The sequence below is a fragment of the Sus scrofa genome, chromosome 6 (assembly GCF_054392235.1).
Source record: "Sus scrofa isolate SSC_HxYL_T2T_F1_AM1 chromosome 6, Sscrofa_HxYL_maternal_Yorkshire_Landrace_v2.0, whole genome shotgun sequence".
Classification (NCBI taxonomy): domain Eukaryota; kingdom Metazoa; phylum Chordata; class Mammalia; order Artiodactyla; family Suidae; genus Sus; species Sus scrofa.
Genome location: NC_139388.1, coordinates 100362997 through 100386381, shown reverse-complemented (window position 1 = coordinate 100386381; position 23385 = coordinate 100362997). Strand labels below are relative to the sequence as shown.

General features: G+C 41.4%; 1 protein-coding gene and 2 long non-coding RNA genes across 11 annotated transcripts in view; 2 read left to right on the top strand and 1 right to left on the bottom strand.

Annotated features, from left to right (window-relative positions):
• RLF (RLF zinc finger) overlaps positions 1 to 22675 on the bottom strand; it is a 96301-nt gene extending 73626 nt beyond the window's left edge. For all 9 annotated transcript variants that reach the window (XR_014807506.1, XR_014807507.1, XR_014807505.1 and 6 more), the window contains exon 1: positions 22416 to 22675. Coding sequence is in view for 4 of the 9 variants with exons in the window: in XM_003356327.5 (XP_003356375.2) it covers positions 22416 to 22661 (246 nt within the window). In the remaining 5 variants the exon portion in view is untranslated. The remainder of the gene's footprint in view (positions 1 to 22415) is intronic.
• Positions 1 to 23385, top strand: part of LOC106510655 (uncharacterized) — a 282042-nt gene that overhangs the window by 232036 nt on the left and 26621 nt on the right. The window lies entirely within an intron of this gene.
• Positions 13557 to 22667, top strand: LOC146402694 (uncharacterized). Its single transcript, XR_014807525.1, has 2 exons — positions 13557 to 13669; positions 17406 to 22667. It is a non-coding gene; the product is annotated as an uncharacterized LOC146402694 (long non-coding RNA).

The window sequence follows — 23385 nt, the reverse complement described above, 5'->3', positions numbered from 1 at the left end:
ATTACTAGCACTGGGGTAGTAGTAGGATTATGAACAAACTTCTATAGTTTTTATATTTTTCTTAACTTCTTCCCAAATTTTCTTCATTAAGCGTTATAACATTAACAGGGAAAGGAGTATCTCCCCTCATCCCAATTCTATTTACATTCCTCAAAGAGGTTGGTAGCATCCTGACTAGTCTCTGAAACTATCAAGGAGGAAGAATTTTTTCAGGATGGTAATATTCTATGCAGGGATGCATCCCAGTCAAAACTCAAACAGTTCAAGACTAATTTTCCCAGCATAATAATCATAGTTAATGTTTCTGAGCATACAGTACGCCCTAGGCATTTTCCTCAGAGTTTTACATGCTACTAATAACATGGAATACAACAATCCAATGCACTAGGTGAATTATCATTAGTCCATTTTTACCTTTTTTCTCTTTTTTCTTTTTTTTTTTTGTCTTTTTGCCTTTTCTAGGGCCACTCCCGCGGCATATGGAGGTTCCCAGGCTAAGGGTCAAATCGGAGCTGTAGCCGCCGGCCTACACCACAGCCACAGCAACGCAGGATCCGAGCCGCGTCTGCAACCTACACCACAGCTCACGGCAACGCCAGATCGTTAACCCACTGAGCAAGGGCAGGGACCGAACCCGCAACCTCATGGTTCCTAGTCGGATTCGTTAACCACTGCGCCAGGACAGGAACTCCCATTAGTCCACTTTCAATCGAGGAAACAAAAGCAGAGAGATCACTTCTCCAAGGTCACCTAGTAGTAAATGTTGGATTTAAGATCTGAACTATAGTCATCTAACCCTAGAGGCACACTTAATCACTTTGCTACAAGGCTTTTCAGAATGCACAATTCTACAACTACTTTAGCTATCTTTTTAAAATCTGCTCTCCCCTAAGCATTATCCTTATTTATTTATTTATTAGTCTTTTTAGGGCCACACCCATGGCATGTGTAAGTTCCCAGGCTAGGGGTCGAATAAGAGCTGCTGCTGCCAGCCTACACCACAGCCAGAGCCAACATCAGATCTGAGCAGAGTCTGCAACCTACACCACAGCTGAAGGCAACGCTGGATCCTTAACCCACTGAGCAAGGCCAGGGATCAAACCTGAGTCCTTCTGGATACTAGTCTGGTTCGTTAACTGATGAGCCATGAAGGGAACTCCTAAAGCAAGAAGTGTGTGTGTGTGTGTGTGTGTGTGTGTGTGTGTGTGTGTGTGTGAACTCCTAAAGCAAGAAGTGTGTGTGTATGTGTGTGTGTGTCTTTTTGCTATTTCTTTGGGCCGCTTCCACGGCATATGGAGGTTCCCAGGCTAGGGGTCCAATCGGAGCTGTAGCCACCGGCCTAGGCCAGAGCCACAGCAACACGGGATCCAAGCCGCCGCGTCTGCAACCTACACCACAGCTCAAGGCAACGCTGGATCGTCAACCCACTGAGCAAGGGCAGGGACCGAACCCACAACCTCATGGTTCCTAGTCGGATTCGTTAACCACTGCGCCACGACGGGAACTCCCTAAAGCAAGAAGTCTTGATTTTAATTTCCTAGACCATACCCCCAATGTCCGTCACCTGGAATGTTACAACAGTTTTACTACTCTAGGCTACATGCCCTACCATTCTGTGCATGTGTAATAATCATAACTTATTTGTACATTAAAAAATTAAAGCCCAGGATGGAGTTCCCGTCCTGCTCAGTGGTTAACAAACCCGACTGGTATCTATGAGGACACAGGTTTGATCCCTGGCCTTACTCAGTGGGTTAAGGATCCGGCGTTGCCATGAGTTGGGGTGTAGGTGACAGACACAGCTCAGATCTGGCGTTACTGTGGCTGTGGTGTAGGTCAGCAGCTGTCGCTATGATTCGACCCCTAGCCTGGGAACCTCCTCATATGCTGTGGGTGCGGCCCTAAATAGACAAAAGAAAAAAAAGCACAGGAAAAAAAACTAGAAAAAACTCAGCTAGTATGATTACTAGCACTGGGGTAGTAGTAGGATTATGAACAAACTTCTATAGTTTTTATATTTTTCTTAACTTCTTCCCAAATTTTCTTCATTAAGCGTTATAACATTAACAGGGAAAGGAGTATCTCCCCTCATCCCAATTCTATTTACATTCCTCAAAGAGGTTGGTAGCATCCTGACTAGTCTCTGAAACTATCAAGGAGGAAGAATTTTTTCAGGATGGTAATATTCTATGCAGGGATGCATCCCAGTCAAAACTCAAACAGTTCAAGACTAATTTTCCCAGCATAATAATCATAGTTAATGTTTCTGAGCATACAGTACGCCCTAGGCATTTTCCTCAGAGTTTTACATGCTACTAATAACATGGAATACAACAATCCAATGCACTAGGTGAATTATCATTAGTCCATTTTTACCTTTTTTCTCTTTTTTCTTTTTTTTTTTTGTCTTTTTGCCTTTTCTAGGGCCACTCCCGCGGCATATGGAGGTTCCCAGGCTAAGGGTCAAATCGGAGCTGTAGCCGCCGGCCTACACCACAGCCACAGCAACGCAGGATCCGAGCCGCGTCTGCAACCTACACCACAGCTCACGGCAACGCCAGATCGTTAACCCACTGAGCAAGGGCAGGGACCGAACCCGCAACCTCATGGTTCCTAGTCGGATTCGTTAACCACTGCGCCAGGACAGGAACTCCCATTAGTCCACTTTCAATCGAGGAAACAAAAGCAGAGAGATCACTTCTCCAAGGTCACCTAGTAGTAAATGTTGGATTTAAGATCTGAACTATAGTCATCTAACCCTAGAGGCACACTTAATCACTTTGCTACAAGGCTTTTCAGAATGCACAATTCTACAACTACTTTAGCTATCTTTTTAAAATCTGCTCTCCCCTAAGCATTATCCTTATTTATTTATTTATTAGTCTTTTTAGGGCCACACCCATGGCATGTGTAAGTTCCCAGGCTAGGGGTCGAATAAGAGCTGCTGCTGCCAGCCTACACCACAGCCAGAGCCAACATCAGATCTGAGCAGAGTCTGCAACCTACACCACAGCTGAAGGCAACGCTGGATCCTTAACCCACTGAGCAAGGCCAGGGATCAAACCTGAGTCCTTCTGGATACTAGTCTGGTTCGTTAACTGATGAGCCATGAAGGGAACTCCTAAAGCAAGAAGTGTGTGTGTGTGTGTGTGTGTGTGTGTGTGTGTGTGTGTGTGTGAACTCCTAAAGCAAGAAGTGTGTGTGTATGTGTGTGTGTGTCTTTTTGCTATTTCTTTGGGCCGCTTCCACGGCATATGGAGGTTCCCAGGCTAGGGGTCCAATCGGAGCTGTAGCCACCGGCCTAGGCCAGAGCCACAGCAACACGGGATCCAAGCCGCCGCGTCTGCAACCTACACCACAGCTCAAGGCAACGCTGGATCGTCAACCCACTGAGCAAGGGCAGGGACCGAACCCGCAACCTCATGGTTCCTAGTCGGATTCGTTAACCACTGCGCCACGACGGGAACTCCCTAAAGCAAGAAGTCTTGATTTTAATTTCTCAACATGTAAAATTCCCAGAATTAAACAAACTTGAGTAAAATGTGATTGCACTATGACAGACAGACTTAGAGCATGGGTCGGACTTGAGCTGGATTTCTGAGGTATGAAGCAAGCTGAAAATGCAAAAGTAATGGGGTACAGGACTCTGAGTAGACACTAACTTGAACCAAGTCAGAAAAGACCAATAGAACAGGTAGGGCAGGAGTTCCCATTGGGACTCAGAGGTGATAAAATAGATACTACCAACTAGTATCTATTAGGATGTAGGTTCCACACATGGCCCCACTCAGTGGGTTAAGGATCCAGCATTGCCATGAGATGCAGCTAGGATCTGGTGTGACTGTGCCTCTGCCCTAGGCCAGCAGCTGCAGCTTAGATTTGACCCCTCGCCTGGGAACTTCCACATGCCACAGGTGTGGCCCTATACAGAAAAAAAGAACAGATAAGGCAAAAGGTGGTAAGATTTAACATCAGTCATTGAGGAAGCATGGGAGGTTTCCCTCAAAGAGCCTTAGCTGGGTGTGAAGTGAAATGGAATGGGAAAAGATCAGCTGGCTGCTTACAATCAGAATGTGGCTAGAGTAAAATAAAATTATTAAGTCTTTTACATGTTACATTAGGCTCCATCTCACACTTTCTATACTGGTTACAGTTGGTTTTTTTAAACCCATAAATATGACTTATTACTCTATCTACCTACGTATTCATCTATCTTGATTAAATTTCACTGGATTCAGCCCATCATCTCGGCCTACCAAGATTATTTTTAGATGCTGATTCTGTCATGGAACTTAATTATGCTTTCTAACTTCATTTCATCTTCAATTTTTAAAAATATCTTTTACTGTTTTGTCATAAAAGTAATACCCTTTATTGTTTAAAAAATATAGACAGATGGAGAAGTAAAAATAAAAATGTCAATAATCTATATTACCATTACCCAAAAACAGATCACTGTTCACAGGTAATACTAAACTTAGAGGAATTTATGCCTAAATAATGGCATTTTAATGGACTCATACTATATATTGTTTTTTTTTTTTTCAACACTAGTATTTTTATAGCTCATGTGTGTACCACCATTTATCACTTAAGTCCGTGTTTCTGGGGGACTGGTTTCTAATGAAGGTTTCTAACTCTGCTTTCTTATACATGCTATTTAGGACAATGTTCTACAAATGAAATTGCTGGTTCAAAGGATGCATAACTTTTAAGACTTAACACAGTGTCAAATTCTGCTGAAGAAAATTTGTTCCAATTTACATGCCTATCATTTGTGTAGGAATAGTCACAATTATTGTATCTTACAATCTAAATACAATTTTTTGAGGGTCAGTTAGATAGGGGAAATAAAGTACTTTGTTTATTCGATTACAATCCTTTCATTACTACTATGGTTGAATAAAATTTTTCATGTTTTTTTAATAATATCTTAAAATTTAATTACTACAGCATCTGTAGGTATCTTCATCTTAGTTATCACTAACAGGAAGAGAGCTTGGATGACACTCTCAATAGTTAATCTTAATCTTATTAACATAAACAGTTAACCTTAATCTTCCAAAAGAGAGGGAATACATCCTAACTGATTTCTATGAGGCCAGCATTACTTTGAAACCAAGGCCAAAGACTACAAGAAAACTACAGACCGATACAAAAATCATCAACAAAATAGTAGCAAACTTAATTCAATAGTATATTAATATAGATTATACACCATGATCAAGTGAGATTTATTCCTAGAATAACAGAACAGTTTAGCATTCAAAAATCAGGGAGTTTCCGTCGTGGTGCAGTGGTTAACAAATCTGACTAGGAACCATGAGGTTGCGGGTTCGATCCCTGCCCTTGCTCAGTGGGTTGACGATCTGGCGTTGCCGTTAGCTGTGGTGTAGGTTGCAGACGCGGCTCGGATCCAGCGTTGCTGTGGCTCTGGCATAGGCTGGCAGCTACAGCTCCGATTCGACCCCTAAGCTGGGAACCTCCACATGCTGCGGGAGCGGCCCAAAGAAATAGCAAACACACACACACACACACACACACACACACACACACACACACACAGAGCACTGGACAGGAGGTTCCCATGTTGCACAGTGGGTTAAGGATCCATCATTGCCAAAGCTATGGTGCAGGCTGCAAATGCAGCCTGGGTTTGATCCCTGGCCCAGGAACTTCCAAATGTGGCAGACGCAGCCAAAAAAAAACCAAAAAACAAAAACAACAAGAACACAACAGGAATTCCCATTGTAGCACAACTCGGAAATGAATCCGACTAGGAACCATGAGGTTGAGGGTTTGATCCCTGGCCTTGCTCAGTGGGTTAAGGATCTGGTGTTGCCATGAGCTGTTGTAGGTCGCAGACACAGCTCGGATCCTGCATTGCTGTGGCTGTGGTGTAGGCCAGCAGCTGCAGCTCCAATTCAATCCCTAGCCTGAGTGAGAACCTCCATATGCAGCAAGTGCAGCCCTAAAGAGCAAAAAAAAAAAAAAAAAGAGAGATAATTGTTACACAGCTTAGGTCACAACTACAGCTCAGAACTGATCTCTGGCCCTCAAACTTCCCTATGACACTGATGTAGCCATAAGAAACAGAAAATAATGACTGTTGGCGAAGATGCGGAGAATTTGGAATCCCTGTGCATTATTGGTGGGAATATAAAATGGTGCAGCCATTGTGCAAAATGTATGGTGGTTTCTCCAGAAATTAAACAGAATTACTGTATGATCCAGTAAGTCCACTTCTGGATACACACCCAAAAAAACTGAAAGCAGGGACTTAAAGAGCTATTTGTATCCATGATCAGAGCAGCATTATTTACAATAGGTGGAAGCAACCCAAGAATCCATTAAGGGATTGATGAACAAATTGTGGTATACAAACAAAATAGAATATTATTCAGCCTTAAAAAGCAAAGAAATTTGACACATGCTACAAACTCAATGAATCTTGAAGCTATATTATGCTAAGTGAAAAAAGCAAATCCCAAATAGATATATTTCCTGGAGTTACCGTCGTGGCTCAACAGATTACAAACCGAACTATCCATGAGGATGCAGGTTCGATCCCTGGCTTTGCTCAGTGGGTTAGGGATCCGGTGTTGCCATGAGCTGAGGTGTATGTAAATCACATACTTGGCTGGGATCTGACATTGTTATGGTTGTGGTGTAGGCCAGCAGCTGTAGCTCCAATTTGACCCTTAGCCTGGGAACCTCCATATGCCGCAGGTGCGGCCCTTTAAAGAAAAGGAAAAAAAAGAAGGGATAAATTCAAATATCCCTCATTTCTATTTTATCAAGTCACTATTAAAGAGAGTGACGAGAATACTTCCTAAGTCTGGAGATTTTAAAACTCAAGCTTTATCACACTGGAGAAAAGGACTACAATGCTGAAGCAGCTGTGTAATAAGAGTGCAGTAACATGCCTTTTGGCTGTGGATTCAAACCTCTGCGCCCATCATTTGCCAGCTAACCTCTCTGAGTCTTGATTTTATTTAATCACTCAACTGAAATGACTGAGTACTCAGGTTTAGCACCAAACACTGTGCAATATAGCTTAAAAAAAATGTGGCAAACAATGTCTAACAAAGTTTACCATCTTAACCATTTTATAAGTGCAGTTCTGTGGCATTAAGTATATTTACACTGCTGGGCTATGATCACCAACATCCATCAACAGAACTCACTTCATCTTGCAAAACTGAAACTGAACCTATTAAACAATAACTCCCCATCCCCCCCTCCTTCCCTCCAGCCCTGGACAACCATCATTCTACTTCCTGTCTCTGTGCAATATAGCTTTCATAATGTATTTTCTGTTTGAAAAAGCAAAATCAGAGCGTGGTAATGGCATGAAGGTATACGAATAGATCAATGGAACAGAATAAAGTCCAGAAATAGACCTACATACATATGACTAATTGATTTTCAGCAAGGCACAAAAGCAATTTCTAAATTCAATGAGAGAGGAGTCTTTTCAACAAATGATGCTGGAACATTTAGACTTTTTTTTTTTTTTCGTCTTTTTGCCTTTTCTAGGGCCGCACTCACAGCACATGGAGGTTCCCAGGCTAGGGGTCAAATCGGAGCTGTAGCCGCCAGCCTATGCCAGAGCCACAGAGCAACATGGGATGAGAGCCATGTCTGTGACCTACACCACAGCTCACAGCAACACCAGATCCTTAACCCACTGAGCAAGGCCAGGGATCGAACCCACAACCTCATGGTTCCTAGTTGGATTCGTTAACCACTGAGCCACAAGACAGGAACTCCGAAATGTTCATTTTTTTTTAACAAAAGAACTTCCACCTATCCCTCGCACAATATACAAAAATTAACTCCGAATAGATCATAGATTTAAATGTAAAACCTAAAACAATGACATCTCTAGAAGAGAATATAAAAAAACCTTTGTGCACTTGGGTTGGCCAGATTTCTCAGATATAACATGAAAAACATAATCAATAAGAGAACAAGTTGACAGGAGTTCCTGCTGTGGTGTAACAAGATCGGCAATGTCTTAGAAGTGCTGGGCCTCAGGTTGGATCATAGTGGGTTAAGGATCTGTTGCTGCGAGCTGCAGCGTAGGTTGAAGACAAAGCTTGGAGCTGACATGGCTGTGGCTGAGGCTGTGGTGTAGGCCAGCAGCTGCAGCTCTGATTTGACCCCTGGCATGAGAACTTCTATACGCTGCACCTGCGGCCCTAAAATAAAAAAAGTTGATAAATTGAACTTTATCAAAATTAAGAAGTTGTATTCTTCAAAAGACACTATTAAGAAAATAAAAAGACAAGCCACAGCCTAGGAGAATACATGCCAACAAGCTATGGCTTGGCTGCTCTTGTGCCCATCTAGTAATGTAGGACTTTTCTTTCCTGTTAATGTCTCACTCAGCTTTTCCTTGAAGTTCTTGATGTCTCTTTTGAGTACATCAACAGTTCTATCTAGTGTGTTACTGCCACCATGTTGTTCTGCCTCAGTTCATCTTTGTCATGATACGCTCCCTATAGGCTAGCGGAAGGCACTTCAGGCTTTCTCTGTGCCCACATCACCACAACAGAATCTGTGCCATAGCCAGGGTGTTCTCTCCAGAGATCCTAAGTGAACCAGAGGCAGAATGTATATAACCTAAAAGTGATACAGAAGCTCCCCGGTGGCCTAGCAGCTAAGGACCTGGCATTGTCACTGCTTTGACTCAGGTTACTGCTACGGCTCAAGTTTGATCCCTGGTCCAGGAATTTCCATACGCAGCAGGTGTGACCAAAAAAAAAAAAAAAAAGTGATACATATCACCATCCCCAATCTGTCTACCCTTTGCCATTTAAGCCACAACATTTAAAAAAGGAAAAGAAGAATATATTTGATAAAGGGCTTGGGTCCAGAAACACATACACACCTCTCTCAAAAATCATCAATGAGAAGACAAACAATCCAAGTTTTTTAAACCGGCAAGAGCTGAAAAAAGATACTTCCCCAAAGAAGATATACAGTTGGTAAATAAGCACATGAAAAGATACTCAGCATAATAAGTCATTAGGGAAATGCAAATGAGAAACACAATGAGCTGCTACTAATTTTAGAATGGCTAAAATTTTTTAAACTGGCCAGACCAAGTGTTGATCAGGAGGCAGAAAACTAGAACTCTCATACATTGTTGGTAAGAAGGTAAAATGATACAACTACTCTAAAAAACCTGACATGTGACCCAGCCATTCTACCTAGATAGTCACACAAAGACTTTAAAACATGGATGTTCAGAGCAGCTTTGTTTTTACTAGCCAAAACTGGAAACAAGCCAAATCTACCAACAGGTGAATGAACAAACAAAACATGATAAAGCTATACAATAAATACTCAGCAATAAAAGGAACTAATTATTAAAATATACAACAGCATAAAAGAATTTCAAAATAATTTTATTGGGTAAAAGAAACTAAAATGAGGAGTTCCCATTGTAGCTCAGCGGTAAATAAACTCAACTGGTATCCATGAGGACACGAGTTGAATCCCTGGCCTCCCTCAGTGGGTTAAGGATCTGGTGTTGCCATGAGCTGTTCTGTAGGTCGCAGACACGTCTCGGATCCCGCATTGCTGTGGCTGTGGTATAGACCAGCAGCTACAGCTGTGATTCCACCCCTAGTCTGGGAACTTCCATATGCCATGGGTGCCGCCCTAAAAAAACAAAAAACAAAAACAAAAAAAGAAATAAACAAAGAAACAAACTAAAATGAGACTGTAGGAGTTTCCAGTCATGGCACAGTGGTTAACGAATCCTACTAGGAACGATGAGGTTGCAGGTTCGATCCCTGGCCTCACTCAGTGGGTTAAGGATCTGGCGTTGCCATGAGCTGTGGTGTAGGTTGCAGATGAGGCTCAGATTCCACATTGCTGTGGCTCTGGCACAGGCTGGCAGCTACAGCTCCGATTAGACCCTTAGCCTGGGAACCTCCATATGCCACGGGAAGCAGCCCTAGAAAAGGCAAAAAAGACAAAAATAATAAATTAATTAATTAATTAAATGAGACTGTATAGTTTATTTAGGTAAAATTCTAAAAATGCAATCTAATCTGTAGAGGCAGAAACCAGCACAGCTGAGTGAGGATGGAAGGTTGGGTAGGGGAGGAAAGAGGAAATACAATGGAATAGGAAAAAAGTTCTAGGGGTGATGGATACACTCATTAGCTTAATTATGGTTTCATGGCATACAGTATGCCAAGGCTTATCAAATTGTTCTTTTTAAATACAAGCAGTTTACTGTATGTTAATTTTACCTCAATAAACCTTTTTTTTTTTAAATGACAACAAGAGTTCCCATCGTGGCTCAGAGGTTAACGAACCGGACTAGCATCCCTGAGCACACAGGTTCGATCCCTGGCCTCGCTCAGTGAGTTAAGGACCCAGCATTGCCATGAGCTGTGGTGTAGGTTGCAGATGCGGCTCAGATCTGGCGTTGCTGTGGCTCTGGCATAGGCCAGAAGCAACAGGTCCGATTAGACCCCTAGCTTGGGAACCTCCATATGCTGTGGGTGTGGCCCTAATAGGACAAAAAGACCAAAAAAAAAAAGAGGATAAGAAGGAGAATTGTGGTTGTATCAGTGAAAAAAAAAATCCTAATTCTCACTGCTTCATTCAAACTCTGTAAAGGAGAGAAGCATAATGTCGACCAAACCACACTTTTGTGAGAATTTTAAAAAGGAAATGATTAAGATCATATTTTTTTAGATGGGTGCTCATACCAGATTACAATGATACACTAGTCTTGAATTTTGTTAGTAAATAGATATGTCAAAGTTCAGAACTTTATTGATATTATAGCTCTCATATAAAATCACATGAATAGATTATTATCATTATTTTGATCCTCAGCTAACATCCTCAACTGAGACGGAGTTTCCAGCTTACAAGTTTCAAGCTGGAAAGTGAATGGGCTAGATAACCCCCAAACATAAGATTCTACAATTTTGGGAGTTCCTGTTGTGGTACAGTGGAAATGAACCCGGACTAATACACTGAGGATGTGGGTTCAATCCCTGGCCTTGCTCAGTGGGTTAAGGATCCGGAGTTGCTGTGAGCTGTGGTATAGGTCCGGTGTAGGTCTCACACTCGGCTCAGATTCCCATGCTGCTGTGGTGCAGGCCAGCAACTTCAGCTCCAATTAGACCCCTAGCCTGGGAACTCCCACATGCCACAGGTGCAGCCCTAAACAACAACAACAAAAATATTCTACAATTTTACAAAAACATGGGTCACTTTTTTCCCAATGACTCAAATCCAACGTGTTATTAAGATTACTTTGGATATATGCATATTTCAACATAATGGAATACATAATTTAAATGCCAAACAATAAACCAAGTTAAAGCCAACAACTAAATGAATAAAAAATATCTATTATAGAATGATCTATTAGTTGCAACAGTCAAGCCCATTACAATTACTATAAACCCCAAAAGGCATCCATATTGCTTCAACATAATAGAAATTAACTGTAAATTACACTTCCAGTCTACAAAGCTCATCACAGGCTCTGTGAATCTAAAACTATGCTAGCAAATGCTCTGCAGGCATTTAAAAAACTTTTTTCTTTCAATGAGCTGTATATTGACAGGAAAATGCAGGAAAATCATACTACAGGAAATACTTCTTTAAAACAATATTCAATATAGAAAAGAAATAAAGTGACACACTAGATACCTATCTGCTGTTACCAAAAGCTTTGCCCGGCAGTGTTATACTGGCCCATTTGATCCTCACAACCACCTATGCTTCTATTACCCCCAATTTTATAGACATGAATATAGATTGAAAGCAGGGTTTAAGGTCACAGGAATGTTAGAAGGAGGATTTTAAAGTGAACCTCTTAACTTTAAATGTACTTTCTATTGTTTACGCTGTTCATTTCTTAAGACAATAAAACGTATAAGACTGACAAACATGATGTTTTACCCACGTTTACTGTTAGAACTTTAAAAGATAATTTGCTCTAGATTTGACACTTTCATTTACCAAGTCCTATAAACACTGAAATCAAGATTTCACTACAAAGGAAAGAGCCAAGTAAGGACAGTGAGCATAACAAGTAATTTAAACAAATAATTTTAGCTCAAATTAGTAGAGTGGTTTCCATTGGGATGGGCATTTACCCTAGAGGGATAAATGATAACCCATCAAGGGGCAGAAATATAATATTGAAACTTTTATTTAAATTTCAAAAGTCTCACCTCTTTCACGCTTCTGTTTACTTGTAATTTATATATTGGTATTCATAACTAAAACATTTAATATTCATTTATTTCAACAAGCATACACAAGGCAAATGTTTGGAGATGATTTAGAAAATAATCCTTAGCAAATGTTTCCAAACAGAGTTAGATAATTTTGGAGGAGAATCACACTTTAAAGAGCATCTCATTTAAACGGCAATGTGAGGCCCCTGATGTGGCCCAAGGTAATACATCCATTCAGTGACACCTTATTTGAAAACATTTAAACCAACAACATAAGAAAAAGTTAACTAATGGAAAGTACTAGGGTCTTTCTGGTTATCCACCCATAAAGTAGTCTTTCCAAATATTCCCTTATCTCGCCAAAGAAACAATGATCAACCAATGTTTGTTGGAAATGAATACATTGACAAATCTCTCCAAGTAACAATCACTAAATTGTATCATACACTCCAGTGGCTTCAGGTTAGGCTGCAACTCACTCACTACGGTATGATCTGCTTCTTGAGAACCCCAAAGAGGCATGTAATTTTAAGATTACAAGGTTACAGTCAATGATTAGACATAATCAAATTTTAATGACATTTTTTGTTTTGTTTTTAGGGCTCCACCTTCAGCATATGTAAATTCCTGGGCTAGGGGTCGCATCAGAGCTGTAGCCACCGGCCTATGCCACAGCCAGAGCAACGAGGGATATGAGCCGCAATGGGAATAGCAATGCTGGATCCTTAACCTACCAAGTGAGGCCAGGGATAGAACCCGAGTCCTCATGGATACTAGCTGGGTTTGTCTCCACTGAGCCACAGTGGGAACTCCTTAATGACCTTTAACTAGTCATTTGACTTGTGGGGTTTTTTTGCCGATCCCTGGCACATGCGGTTCCACATGGAGTTCCCAGGCCAGGGATCAGATCTGATCCACAGTTTTGACCCACGCTGCAGCTGTGGCAATACTGAATCCATTATACCAGGCCAGGGATCAAACCTGCATCCCAGCACTCCAGAGATGCTGCCGATCCTGTTGCACTGCAAAGGAAACTCCGTAACATTTTTTAATAGAGGTACAAGTAAAGGCAAATCTCATAGGAAAAAAAGTAACACACATGAATTATTTAATTATGGTAATGTTCAACATGTACCAATATAGAAAACTGTCCTCAATGTGTTAAATTAAAATGTAAATTGCAGAAGAATATGTATTTTAATTTTTAAAAATACACAAGACCCTGGGAGTGACTTGAGGAACTGAAGGCAGAAAAGGGCTTTTACTTTTCCCTTAAACATTTCTGGGTCTTTATACATTTTACTGTGAGCATTGCTTTCATCATTTAAATTTTTTTTTAATTAAAAGTATTGAAGATTTTGCTACCTGCACAATTTAATATCTTTGCTTTTTTGTTGTTGTTGTTGTCTGTCTCTTTAGGGCCACACCCGCAGCATATGGAGGTTCCCAAGCCAAGGGCGTAATCAGAGCTATACCTGCCGGCCTATGCCACAGCCACAGAAACGCCAGATCTGAGTCGCATCTGCAACCTACACCACAGCTCACAGCAATGCTGGATCCTTAACCCATTGAACAAGGCCAGGGATTGAACCCGCAACCTCATGGTTCCTAGGGTCGGATTTGTTTCTGCTGTGCTGTGCCATGACCGCAACTCCCTATCAATGCATTTTCTTTCTTTTTTTTTTTCTTTCCTAGGGCCACTCCCAAGGCATATGGAGGTTCCCAGGCTAGGGGTCGAATTGGAGCTGTAGCCACCAGCCTACGCCAGAGCCACAGCAACGCAAGATCCAAGCCGCGTCTGCAACCTACACCACAGCTCACGGCAACGTCAATACATTTTCAATGAAATACTATGCAGTTATTTTTTAATGTCGTAAAGATGTGTGTGTTCCATATGAAAAGATATCTACAATACATTATGTGAAATAAGCAAGTTTTAGTATATAGGGAGTTCTCGTTGTGGCGCAAGGGAAACGAAATCTAATATCCATGAGGACAAGGGTTTGGTCCCTGGACTTGCTCAGCAGGTTAAGGATCCAGCGTTGCCGTGAGATGTGATATAGGTTGCAGATATGGTGGGGATCCTGCGTTGTTGTGGCTGTGGCACAGGCCAGCAACTGTGGCTCCAATTCGACTCTTGTCCTGGGAACTTCCATGTGCCTTGGGTGCGGCCTTTAAAAAAAAAAGAAAAAAGTTCTAGTATATAATCTTGACACTATTTTTCAAAAAACAGTATATCATATAGAAAAATTCTCTAACTATACATTCCCAAAATGTTAACCTAAGAAAACATATCCTGCCTTGCTGCAGCTGTGGCATAAGCCAGCAGCTGTAGCTCTGATTGGACCCCTAGCCCTCTAGCCTGGGAATCTCCATATGCCACAAGTGCGGCGCAAAAAAGCAAAAAAAAAAAATTTGTTTATGAATACATACATATCATGGATCAAAACATAGTGTAGGAAATGCTGATATAAGAAAAACAGCATGAGCCCTGGAGTCAAAGACTTCACCACAGCTCACTAGCTGTGTGATCTTGGAAGTTAATTTAATTTCCCTGGATCTCAGTTTTCTATCTGTAAAAGGAAAATACCACAATGTACCCAAGTGTATGACACACAAAAGATGCTCAATAAATTAAGAATCTCTCTATTTTTCATACGGTTTCTCTGCTGGCTTATGTCAACAATAAAATTTTTAGTTATCTATTTTTTATACTGTCTTGCAATCCATGTTCAGGTTTGGGTATGGTATCAACCATATCCAAAACAAATGCTTCAATCTAGCAAAGCAAACTTTGTTGAAAAAAATCATGACTTTAAATATTTTAGAATAGAAGTAACCAGGGAAAATTCACAGAAAATATAATAAAATTAAGATTCTTAGTTACTCAAGATACAAAGGACAGTAAGGCCCAATTGAGACAATGCTTTAGCAAAGATCCTGGTGTTCTCCTTACTTGCTGAAAATAATAAATCCTTCCTTCTTCAAAAACAAACAAAAAAAAAAGAACAAAAACAAACCAAAACAAAACAATAAGACCTGAACTATACTGAGAAGCAGCATAAACTTGTTCACAAAAAAAGGTCCCTATATCTTCATAAAGATAGGTTAAGTCTTGATATTCTCAAGAAGTCTAGTCAGGTATTTATGGAAGAGAGGAGATAAAAGATCCAACAAATTCTGACTGACCAGGGACCAATCTAGGCACCGGGTAAATAAAACAGTCAGCACCCTCATGATGCTTACATTCCAGGTGAGGATAGAGGCAAAGAAATATAAAGCAATATTAAGGAGTCAGAAGAAGATGGGAAGTGCTGTTTTATATACATACAATGGTCAAGGAAGACCTCTGGGAGAGGTGACAGGTGTCTAGAATTGAGTAAAAACAAAGCACTTTTTTTTTTTTTGTTTTGTTTTTTAGGGCCTTACCTGCAGCATATGAAAGTCCCCAGGCTAGGGGTTAAATTGGAGCTGCAGCTGCTGGCCTATGCCACAGCCACAGCAACACCATATCCCCGTATCTGAGTTAGATCTTGGAACTACGCCATAGCTTTCAGTAACACCGGATGATTAATCCACTGAACAAGGCCAGGGACCAAACCTGCATCTTCAAGGATACCAGTCGGGTTCTCAACCCACTAAGCCACAATGGGAACTCCCAAAACAAGCACATTTTAGTTTTCCAATGCCCTTGCAGTCTTGAAACAAGTGGTGTTTTCTACTTAGATTTTTACTAACATTGTTCAGAAAAGCATGATCCACAGGTAGACACAGACATCACTAGGGGTCATAGTATAAGACACCAGGTACCACAGCAAATGACAGCACCCAAAGTTCCCACTGCTTCACAGATCACATTTATAATATGTTTTGGTCATATGCACTGAAAAGCTGGCTTCTATTATACTACCTGTAATCTAGTTTCTATTTAGACATCTCCCAAGAGAAGACAGCACAAGAAAAAAAAGCTAATCCATTTAATAAAAATCCTTTAAAATAAATAAATGAAAGAGGTAACATTCAAGAGTCTTCATGGGCCACTAACCTCAAGCTAGGAAGACATCCTCTCCATCTCAACATCTGCAAACTATGGTCTTACTAGACTGCTAACTCTAACTCAGGACTACACAATGCCTCCTATTTTCTCCCTCCATCATCATTAGCCCTCATTCCACACAAAATCCAAAATCTTCTATCCTGTTCCTTTGCAGTAATTTTTTACAGTAGAACTGCTTTTTAACATACTAGCTTTTACATTAGGTGTTCCTTTTGAAGCACTCATCTCCTGAGTATATCATGAAGTTCCTACAATATAATCATCAACCAAATTTGTTCTGTGGGCCAGACACACTCTCTTAATTGCCAAGTACCAAGTACATAAAATGACTAAATAAGCTCCTGTTACCTTGTAAGTCAATACAAGAGACAAACACTGAAGAAGAAAAAAAAAGAGAGACAAACAAGGAAACAAACACTTAGGTACAATGCCTATTTACAAGATACTATTGGGGAGTTCCCGTCGTGGCGCAGTGGTTAACGAATCCGACTAGGAACCATGAGGTCGCGGGTTCGGTCCCTGCCCTTGCTCAGTGGGTTAACGATCCGGCGTTGCCGTGAGCTGTGGTGTAGGTTGCAGACGTGGCTCGGATCCCGCGTTGCTGTGGCTCTGGCGTAGGCTGGTGGCTACAGCTCCGATTCAACCCCTAGCCTGGGAACCTCCATATGCCGCGGGAGCGGCCCAAGAGATAGCAACAACAATAACAAAAGACAAAAAAAAAAAAAAAAAGATACTATTGGAGTATATAATCTAAGTGAAAGAATAATCTCATTCTGTCTGCTGAAATCAGAAAATACTCTAAAAATATCTGAACCAGGCCCTAAAGGAGAACCCTAGGGTTAGTCAAGCAGATTGAGAGATGAACACTGGGGTGAAGGAGTTTGCCTTCAAAAAAAGTTTGGCTTGGAGTTCCCGTCATGGCACAGCAGAAACGAATCCGACCAGGAACTATGAGGTTTCGGGTTTGATCCCTGGCCTCGCTCAGTAGGTTAAGGATCCGGTGTTGCTGTGAGCTGTGGTGTAGATTGCAAACAGATCTGGCGTTGTGGGGCTTGGGCATAGGCCGGCAGCTGTAGCTCTGATTAGACCCCTAGCCTGGGAACCTCCATATGCCGTGGGAGCGGCCCTAGAAAAGGCAAAAAGACAAAAAACAAAAACAAAATAGTTTGGCTTAGGGGATGGAGTGTGGTCCAGAGCCTAGAAAGACTGCCTGTCAGGCTAAGTCTGAATTTTATCTTAGCTTTGAGGAAAAAAACCACTAAAGAATTTTACAGTAAAGTGACTAACAAGGTTACGTACATAATTTAGAAAGAACATCAAGACAGACTGTAGATAAGGCCAGTCAAAGGCAAAAGAGACTAATAAAGAGTTGCTGCAACAGAACAATTTGAAGCCTGAGCTAAGACAATGACAGCAAGAAGAGTTAATAAGCACAGGTAAGTGCATAGTGTCAAAAGAATACAAGCAACTAAGAGGAAATCTACCTAGCAAATTCAAAGAAAGCTTCACAGACAAGGTAACATTTGCACTGGGCCCTAAAGAAGGAAAATTTGCCACGCAGAAAATGAGAGAAAAGCATAAAACAGCACAATGAAAAGAAACAGAAATGCTTGATAACCTGAGTTCTTGCTATAGTAATTCCATCTTTTTGGAAATCAGTCACTTGGGAAATATTTACTGAAAGCCTTACATGTGTCTTGGATCTTGAAAAATTAAATGAAAATTAAGATCATCTTTCCCAAAACAATGTACCAAAAAATTCACACACAAAATTTTAATCATAGGAACAACTGAAATACACTTTGGTCCACAGATTCCAAATGAAGAACTCCCAAGTAAGAGTAGGACGAGGGTGATGGGATTGGCTAGGTAAGAGCTGAAAAGGAAGCTGGAGGCAAGGCTGTAAAGAATTTTTATTCCAAGAAATTTGGATAACTCAAACAATTCTGGGGACATTGTTTTATTTAGTCCACACAACTTTTATTTAGTCCACACAACGATGTATTTACATAGAGAACAATAAGTACTGTTATTATTTCATTTGCAAATGAGAAAAACTAAGGTTTAAAGAAAATAACACGTTCAAGGTCATAAAGCTAGTTTAAATGGTAACGCCAGTAAGCCTATCTGATTTAGGCCCTTTGTACTCAAAATCACTAACCTAGGAAAAACTGAAATATATACAGAATTCACCTATTTTAACATTTAAAAATCTACAGTCAAAAGGTTCTATATTTGTAGTATACTGCAATAATATTTTTTACATCCAGCTCTTTAAGTGATCCTTGTTCTGGTGGCTTTGTGTAAAAATGTTTGCCCTAGTTGAAATAAGAAATTTTAAAGGTTATAAAATGAAAACAAAAAATAAAGTATTTGTTTTCTGCTAGATGCAAAAAAAATTAAAAAATAAAAAAAAATCTACAGTCACTGTTCAGAAATAAGTGTCTCATAAACAAGGTTTACTCATAAAACTACTCTGTCTAGTATTCTCAATAATTCCCAATAATTTCAAGTTTGTTAATGAAGTCTACTTCGAAAGTCTTCAAAATATGGAGTTCTCATTGTGGCTCAGTGGTAACGAACCTGATTAGTATCCATGAAGATGCGGGCTCCATCCCAGGCCTTGCTCAGTCGGTCAAGGATCTGCCGTTGCTGTGAGCTGTGGTGTAGATTGCAGACAAGGCTTGGATCTGGCATTGCTGTGGCTGTAGCTTAGTTCCACCCCTGTCTTGGGAACTTCCATATGCCACAGGTGCAACCATAAAAAGGAAAAAAAAAAAAAAAAGTCTTCAAAATTTGTGTTACAAATTTAACTACCATTTGGAAAACTTCAGCAATCTTGGTTCCCAAAATATAGCAAGAACTTGAGAGGATATCATCAATTTTTCTGGAAAACAAAGAAAGACTGTTTTCTGGAGTTAATCTTACCCACACTGTCTGGCAGAGAGAGTTTTGAGAAAAGGAACTGAGGGAAAGAGAAAAAAAAAAAACCAACAACACATCCCATAGTCACTGAATACAAATTTTCATTGAATACCACTTGATCTAAATATCATTTTCTTAGTACCTATTATCATTCTGATCATCTTCACAAACTTCCAAAAATTGAAAACATGCCCAGGATGAAACAAGCTTTCTCTATCCGTTCATATGTTAGTTTATTTCTTGATTTGGTGCAATTCCAAAGACAGAGCCATTTCTTTTTTAAGTGCTGCTAGAGAGAGAATATGGTCCCAGTCTTCTGCAGGAGGAATCTACCTGGCACAATCTAAGTCTCTAATACTGTCTAAATGAACACAGGAGGAAAATACTTTTGATGAAGTTAAGCATCCCAGAGAGCAGAGGTCAGGCCTTTATGCTAATGTAATACCACTAACTCTTTACACATTCATTAGGTGCTCCTAGAGGGCAGGTTCCTATCTCTAGCACTTGCTGCAATGTCCAGCTTGCGAGAGCTGGACACACACACACAATCAGTAGATGAATAAATCTTCTTCTGCCTTTCAAATGTGAAACCAAGAGCTATTCAACCAAATTTGGATGTTGAAATTACCCCTACTTCATTATAAAATTAAATTTTTTTTCTGGGAGTTCCCTTGGGGTACAACAGGTTGAAGATTAGGCATTGTCACTGCTGTGACTCTGCTTCGATCTCTGGCCCAAGAACTTCTGCATGCTGCAGGTGAGGGGAAAAAATTTTTTTTTCTGTATCTGGTAAGAAAGGATATCCTACGTTGATTTTATTTAGGCTACGGGAAAAATGTGACAAAAATATTGTGACAAATATTGCAAAGGGCTGAATATAAACTTTCTGTTCTATTGTTCCAATAAAGCATTACAAGAAGATAAAAGGTCAGAAAACAAAATATAATCTCAGTCATAATTTGCCCAAGGTTATTAGCTAGTAAGTGGTAGAGTCACAATTAGGACCCAACTCCCAATCCAATGTGCTTTCTATTACAACACACCGTCACAGATACTCCTTTTATTTATTAGTGCAAAAATGTATTGGGAAAAGTTTAGGCCAAAAACAACCTTCATAAAAGACAAATTATAGGGAGTTCCCCTGCGGCACAGCAGGTTAAGGATCCAGTGTTGTCACTGTAGCAGCTCAGGTTGCTGCTGTGGCACAGGTTGAATCCCTGGCCTGGGGGCTTCCACATGCCATGGAAACAGCCTATAAAAAGACAAATTACAAAGGTACTTTTTTTTTAAAATTCATCTGTGCCCTCCTCACATATCTAGATGTCATTAAGATACAAGACATTAAAATAACATAAAATTCAGTTAAAGTAAAATAGGAGCTATAATCACTAGGCATAAAGCAGAATATATATTTGGTATACTCTGATAAGCTTCAATTTGATTGGTTATATTCATTCTTTTCACCTTCTAGGAAGACAACTCAAGCTTAGAAGGCTTACCCAAAACTAACATTTCTTCTACTCTCCTCCTCACTAATCCTGGTCCAATTAGCTCCCTCTTTCCCCAAAGTATGTTTTCCTTCTCATCTCTACCTTTGACACAGGAATGCCCCTTCCACCCCCTGACATTCAGGACTCATTTTCATCCCTTCAGCCATAGTGACCTCCCAGGTCACCCTTTCTAAAGTGGCCTCTCCCAGTTACTTCTAAGTATATAATTAAAATCTATAGTTAACCTTTAAATTTATTTTTACGAATTAATTGTTGTTCCCATTAGATGTCCCATGAGAGCTCTTCCTTCTCCACTCTCTACAAGGCCTTCTTTTCCATCATTACCAAAACAGCACTGGCAATAATGTTATTTCTACTACTCCTACCAAACGGTAAACTCATCAAGGGTAAGCTGCTGTCTTATTCATGTTTCCTCAGCATTTGGTAAAGTATCTGGCACCATCCTATGGAGTCAGTAAGTTTGTAGCATAAAAGTGTATAGTAAGAATGAAGCAACACTTCACAGTGCAGGGAAAAGTTGCAGGTTGTAGAGGTAAAAAACTGGAGTGATACAATGTATGGAAAAGATTAGCAAGGACAAAATCCACTCAGAGATGAAATGCTTCTGGCTCAGCAGAGAGAAGGGAGAAAAGCAATCAATCATGTCAATTTCTGATTCTCCTCCGGACCCGAACAGCAAATTGTCCCCCCAAATTATCACTCTGGAACACCGCAATTTATTCAGTACACTCAACTACTGATTGAGAGCCCAAATGCTAATATACTATGATTATTTTGCATTCTCTAAGGAGCATCAGGTGAGAAACAGAGGGGTGGCTCCAAAACCTGATTAGAACAAACAAGCAGAGGCAGAAATAATAATGGCACATCATTATTAAAAAAAAAAAAAAAACCCTCGGCGTGATAACAGAAACGAAACCGAACATACCAAGAAATATGTAATAATAGGTTAGGACCCACTATGGCAAAGAAATGGTCATAGAACTGCCAAGAGAGACCACACTCCACATCTTTCCCAACCCTTTTCGACTTAAAGGCCCTAATAACCTCAAGGATCACAAGTCTCATTTCTGGCAGCACAATTTTCAACGGAGCATACAAGAGGAGAAAGAACAGCTTAAATGTCAAAAAGGCGAGGGGTGGGGGGGGGAAGCAGCAAAAACCAAACAACCAACCAGCTCCCAATCCCTAAAGAGAAAGTCCTAGACGCCTTTCAAAGCCAACTGTCATATCTTTTAGTGGCCCAGAAGACGGTGACTCCAAAAATAAGTCTCTGGCCCCAACATGCACCTCCGGATTATGCAGGTAAACCCAGGTTTTCCAAATTCGAGATCTACACTCTACTCAAAAAAGGATCTCCTAGCAGGGACGAGCAATCAATCCCTCAGGAGGCAATGGCGCTCCAAACACCCGGCCGGGAGACAGGCAACGACGACAGGGCACGGCCTTTCCAGGGAGCCGCCGGCGCCCTCCGGGTTCTCAGTCTGACCCAACGCAGCCCGCCCAGGCTGTGGCCAAAGTCGGGCAGTGACGGAGGGGGGCCACCGGTCGGGCTTCCGAACTGGGCCTTCCCGGGCCGGGGGCGCGGCAAGACACGGAGGTGGCGCCTTTCAGTCCGGCCCCCGGCTGCAGCAACGGATCCGGGGCCTCTTCCTCCCCGCCCCACCACCCTCTGCCAGCCAGAACGCCCCTCACCTGGCAGAAGCTCCGGCAGTAGTTCAAAGATGAGACCTCCGACACCTCCTGCTCCCTCAGCTCTGTCTCCAACTGCCACAGACACGGTCGCAGTCCCGAGGCTCCTGGCGCCGGAGATGTGGAGCTATGACCCCGAGCCATGGACTCAGTCTCGGTTCCGTCTCCCGCTCCGGCTCCCGCCGGAGCCTCAGCCCCAGCCCCGGCGGCGGCGGCGGCGGCGGCGGCGTCTCCCTTTCCGTCCGCCATCTTCCCACGGCCCAGCAGCGCGTAGGCAACCAAACCACGTGACTGAGCACTGGCCCCGCCCCCGGTTGACCGCGCGTAGTGACGCACTCCCTGGCGACGCCGGCGCCCGCCAAATTCCGTCACTGGGACTCTGGCTGCTCCTCCCCTCCGCTGCCTCACAGACAGGCACCTGGCAACGGCTTGGCAGCAACTAGCAGAGGCTCATACCCACTGCAATCTTAACAGGTGGAGTCAAGGGGTCACCGAGACGGATATACCTGTAGACAGTCTAGGTATGAGGGAATGACATTTGAGCTATGATCTCAAGAACGGAGAAATGTAGGCCTGAGAAGAGCCTTAAAGGAAAGCATCCCCAGTAGAAGGAAAATAAGCAAGAGTGTGAGGTTGTGAGGCCGAACATGGCAACGTGGTTTATAACGGAGAGGGCATTACAAGTCAGTAGGTAAAGGATGAACTTTTCAATAAATGGCACTGGAAACTTTTTTTCCAAAAGGGAAAAAATGGATTTTTACTTCAAACTCAATCCAAAAATAAATACTGGATGAAGAAAATATTAAATATTTCTATGATATCAAAATGGAGAAGAATTTCTTAAACAAGATACAAAAAGTACAGACCATAGGACAAAATATTTTTAGATCTACTGCATTAAAATTTGTTAATTCTGGAGTTCCCGTCGTGGCGCAGTGGTTAACAAATCCGACTAGGAACCATGAGGTTGCGG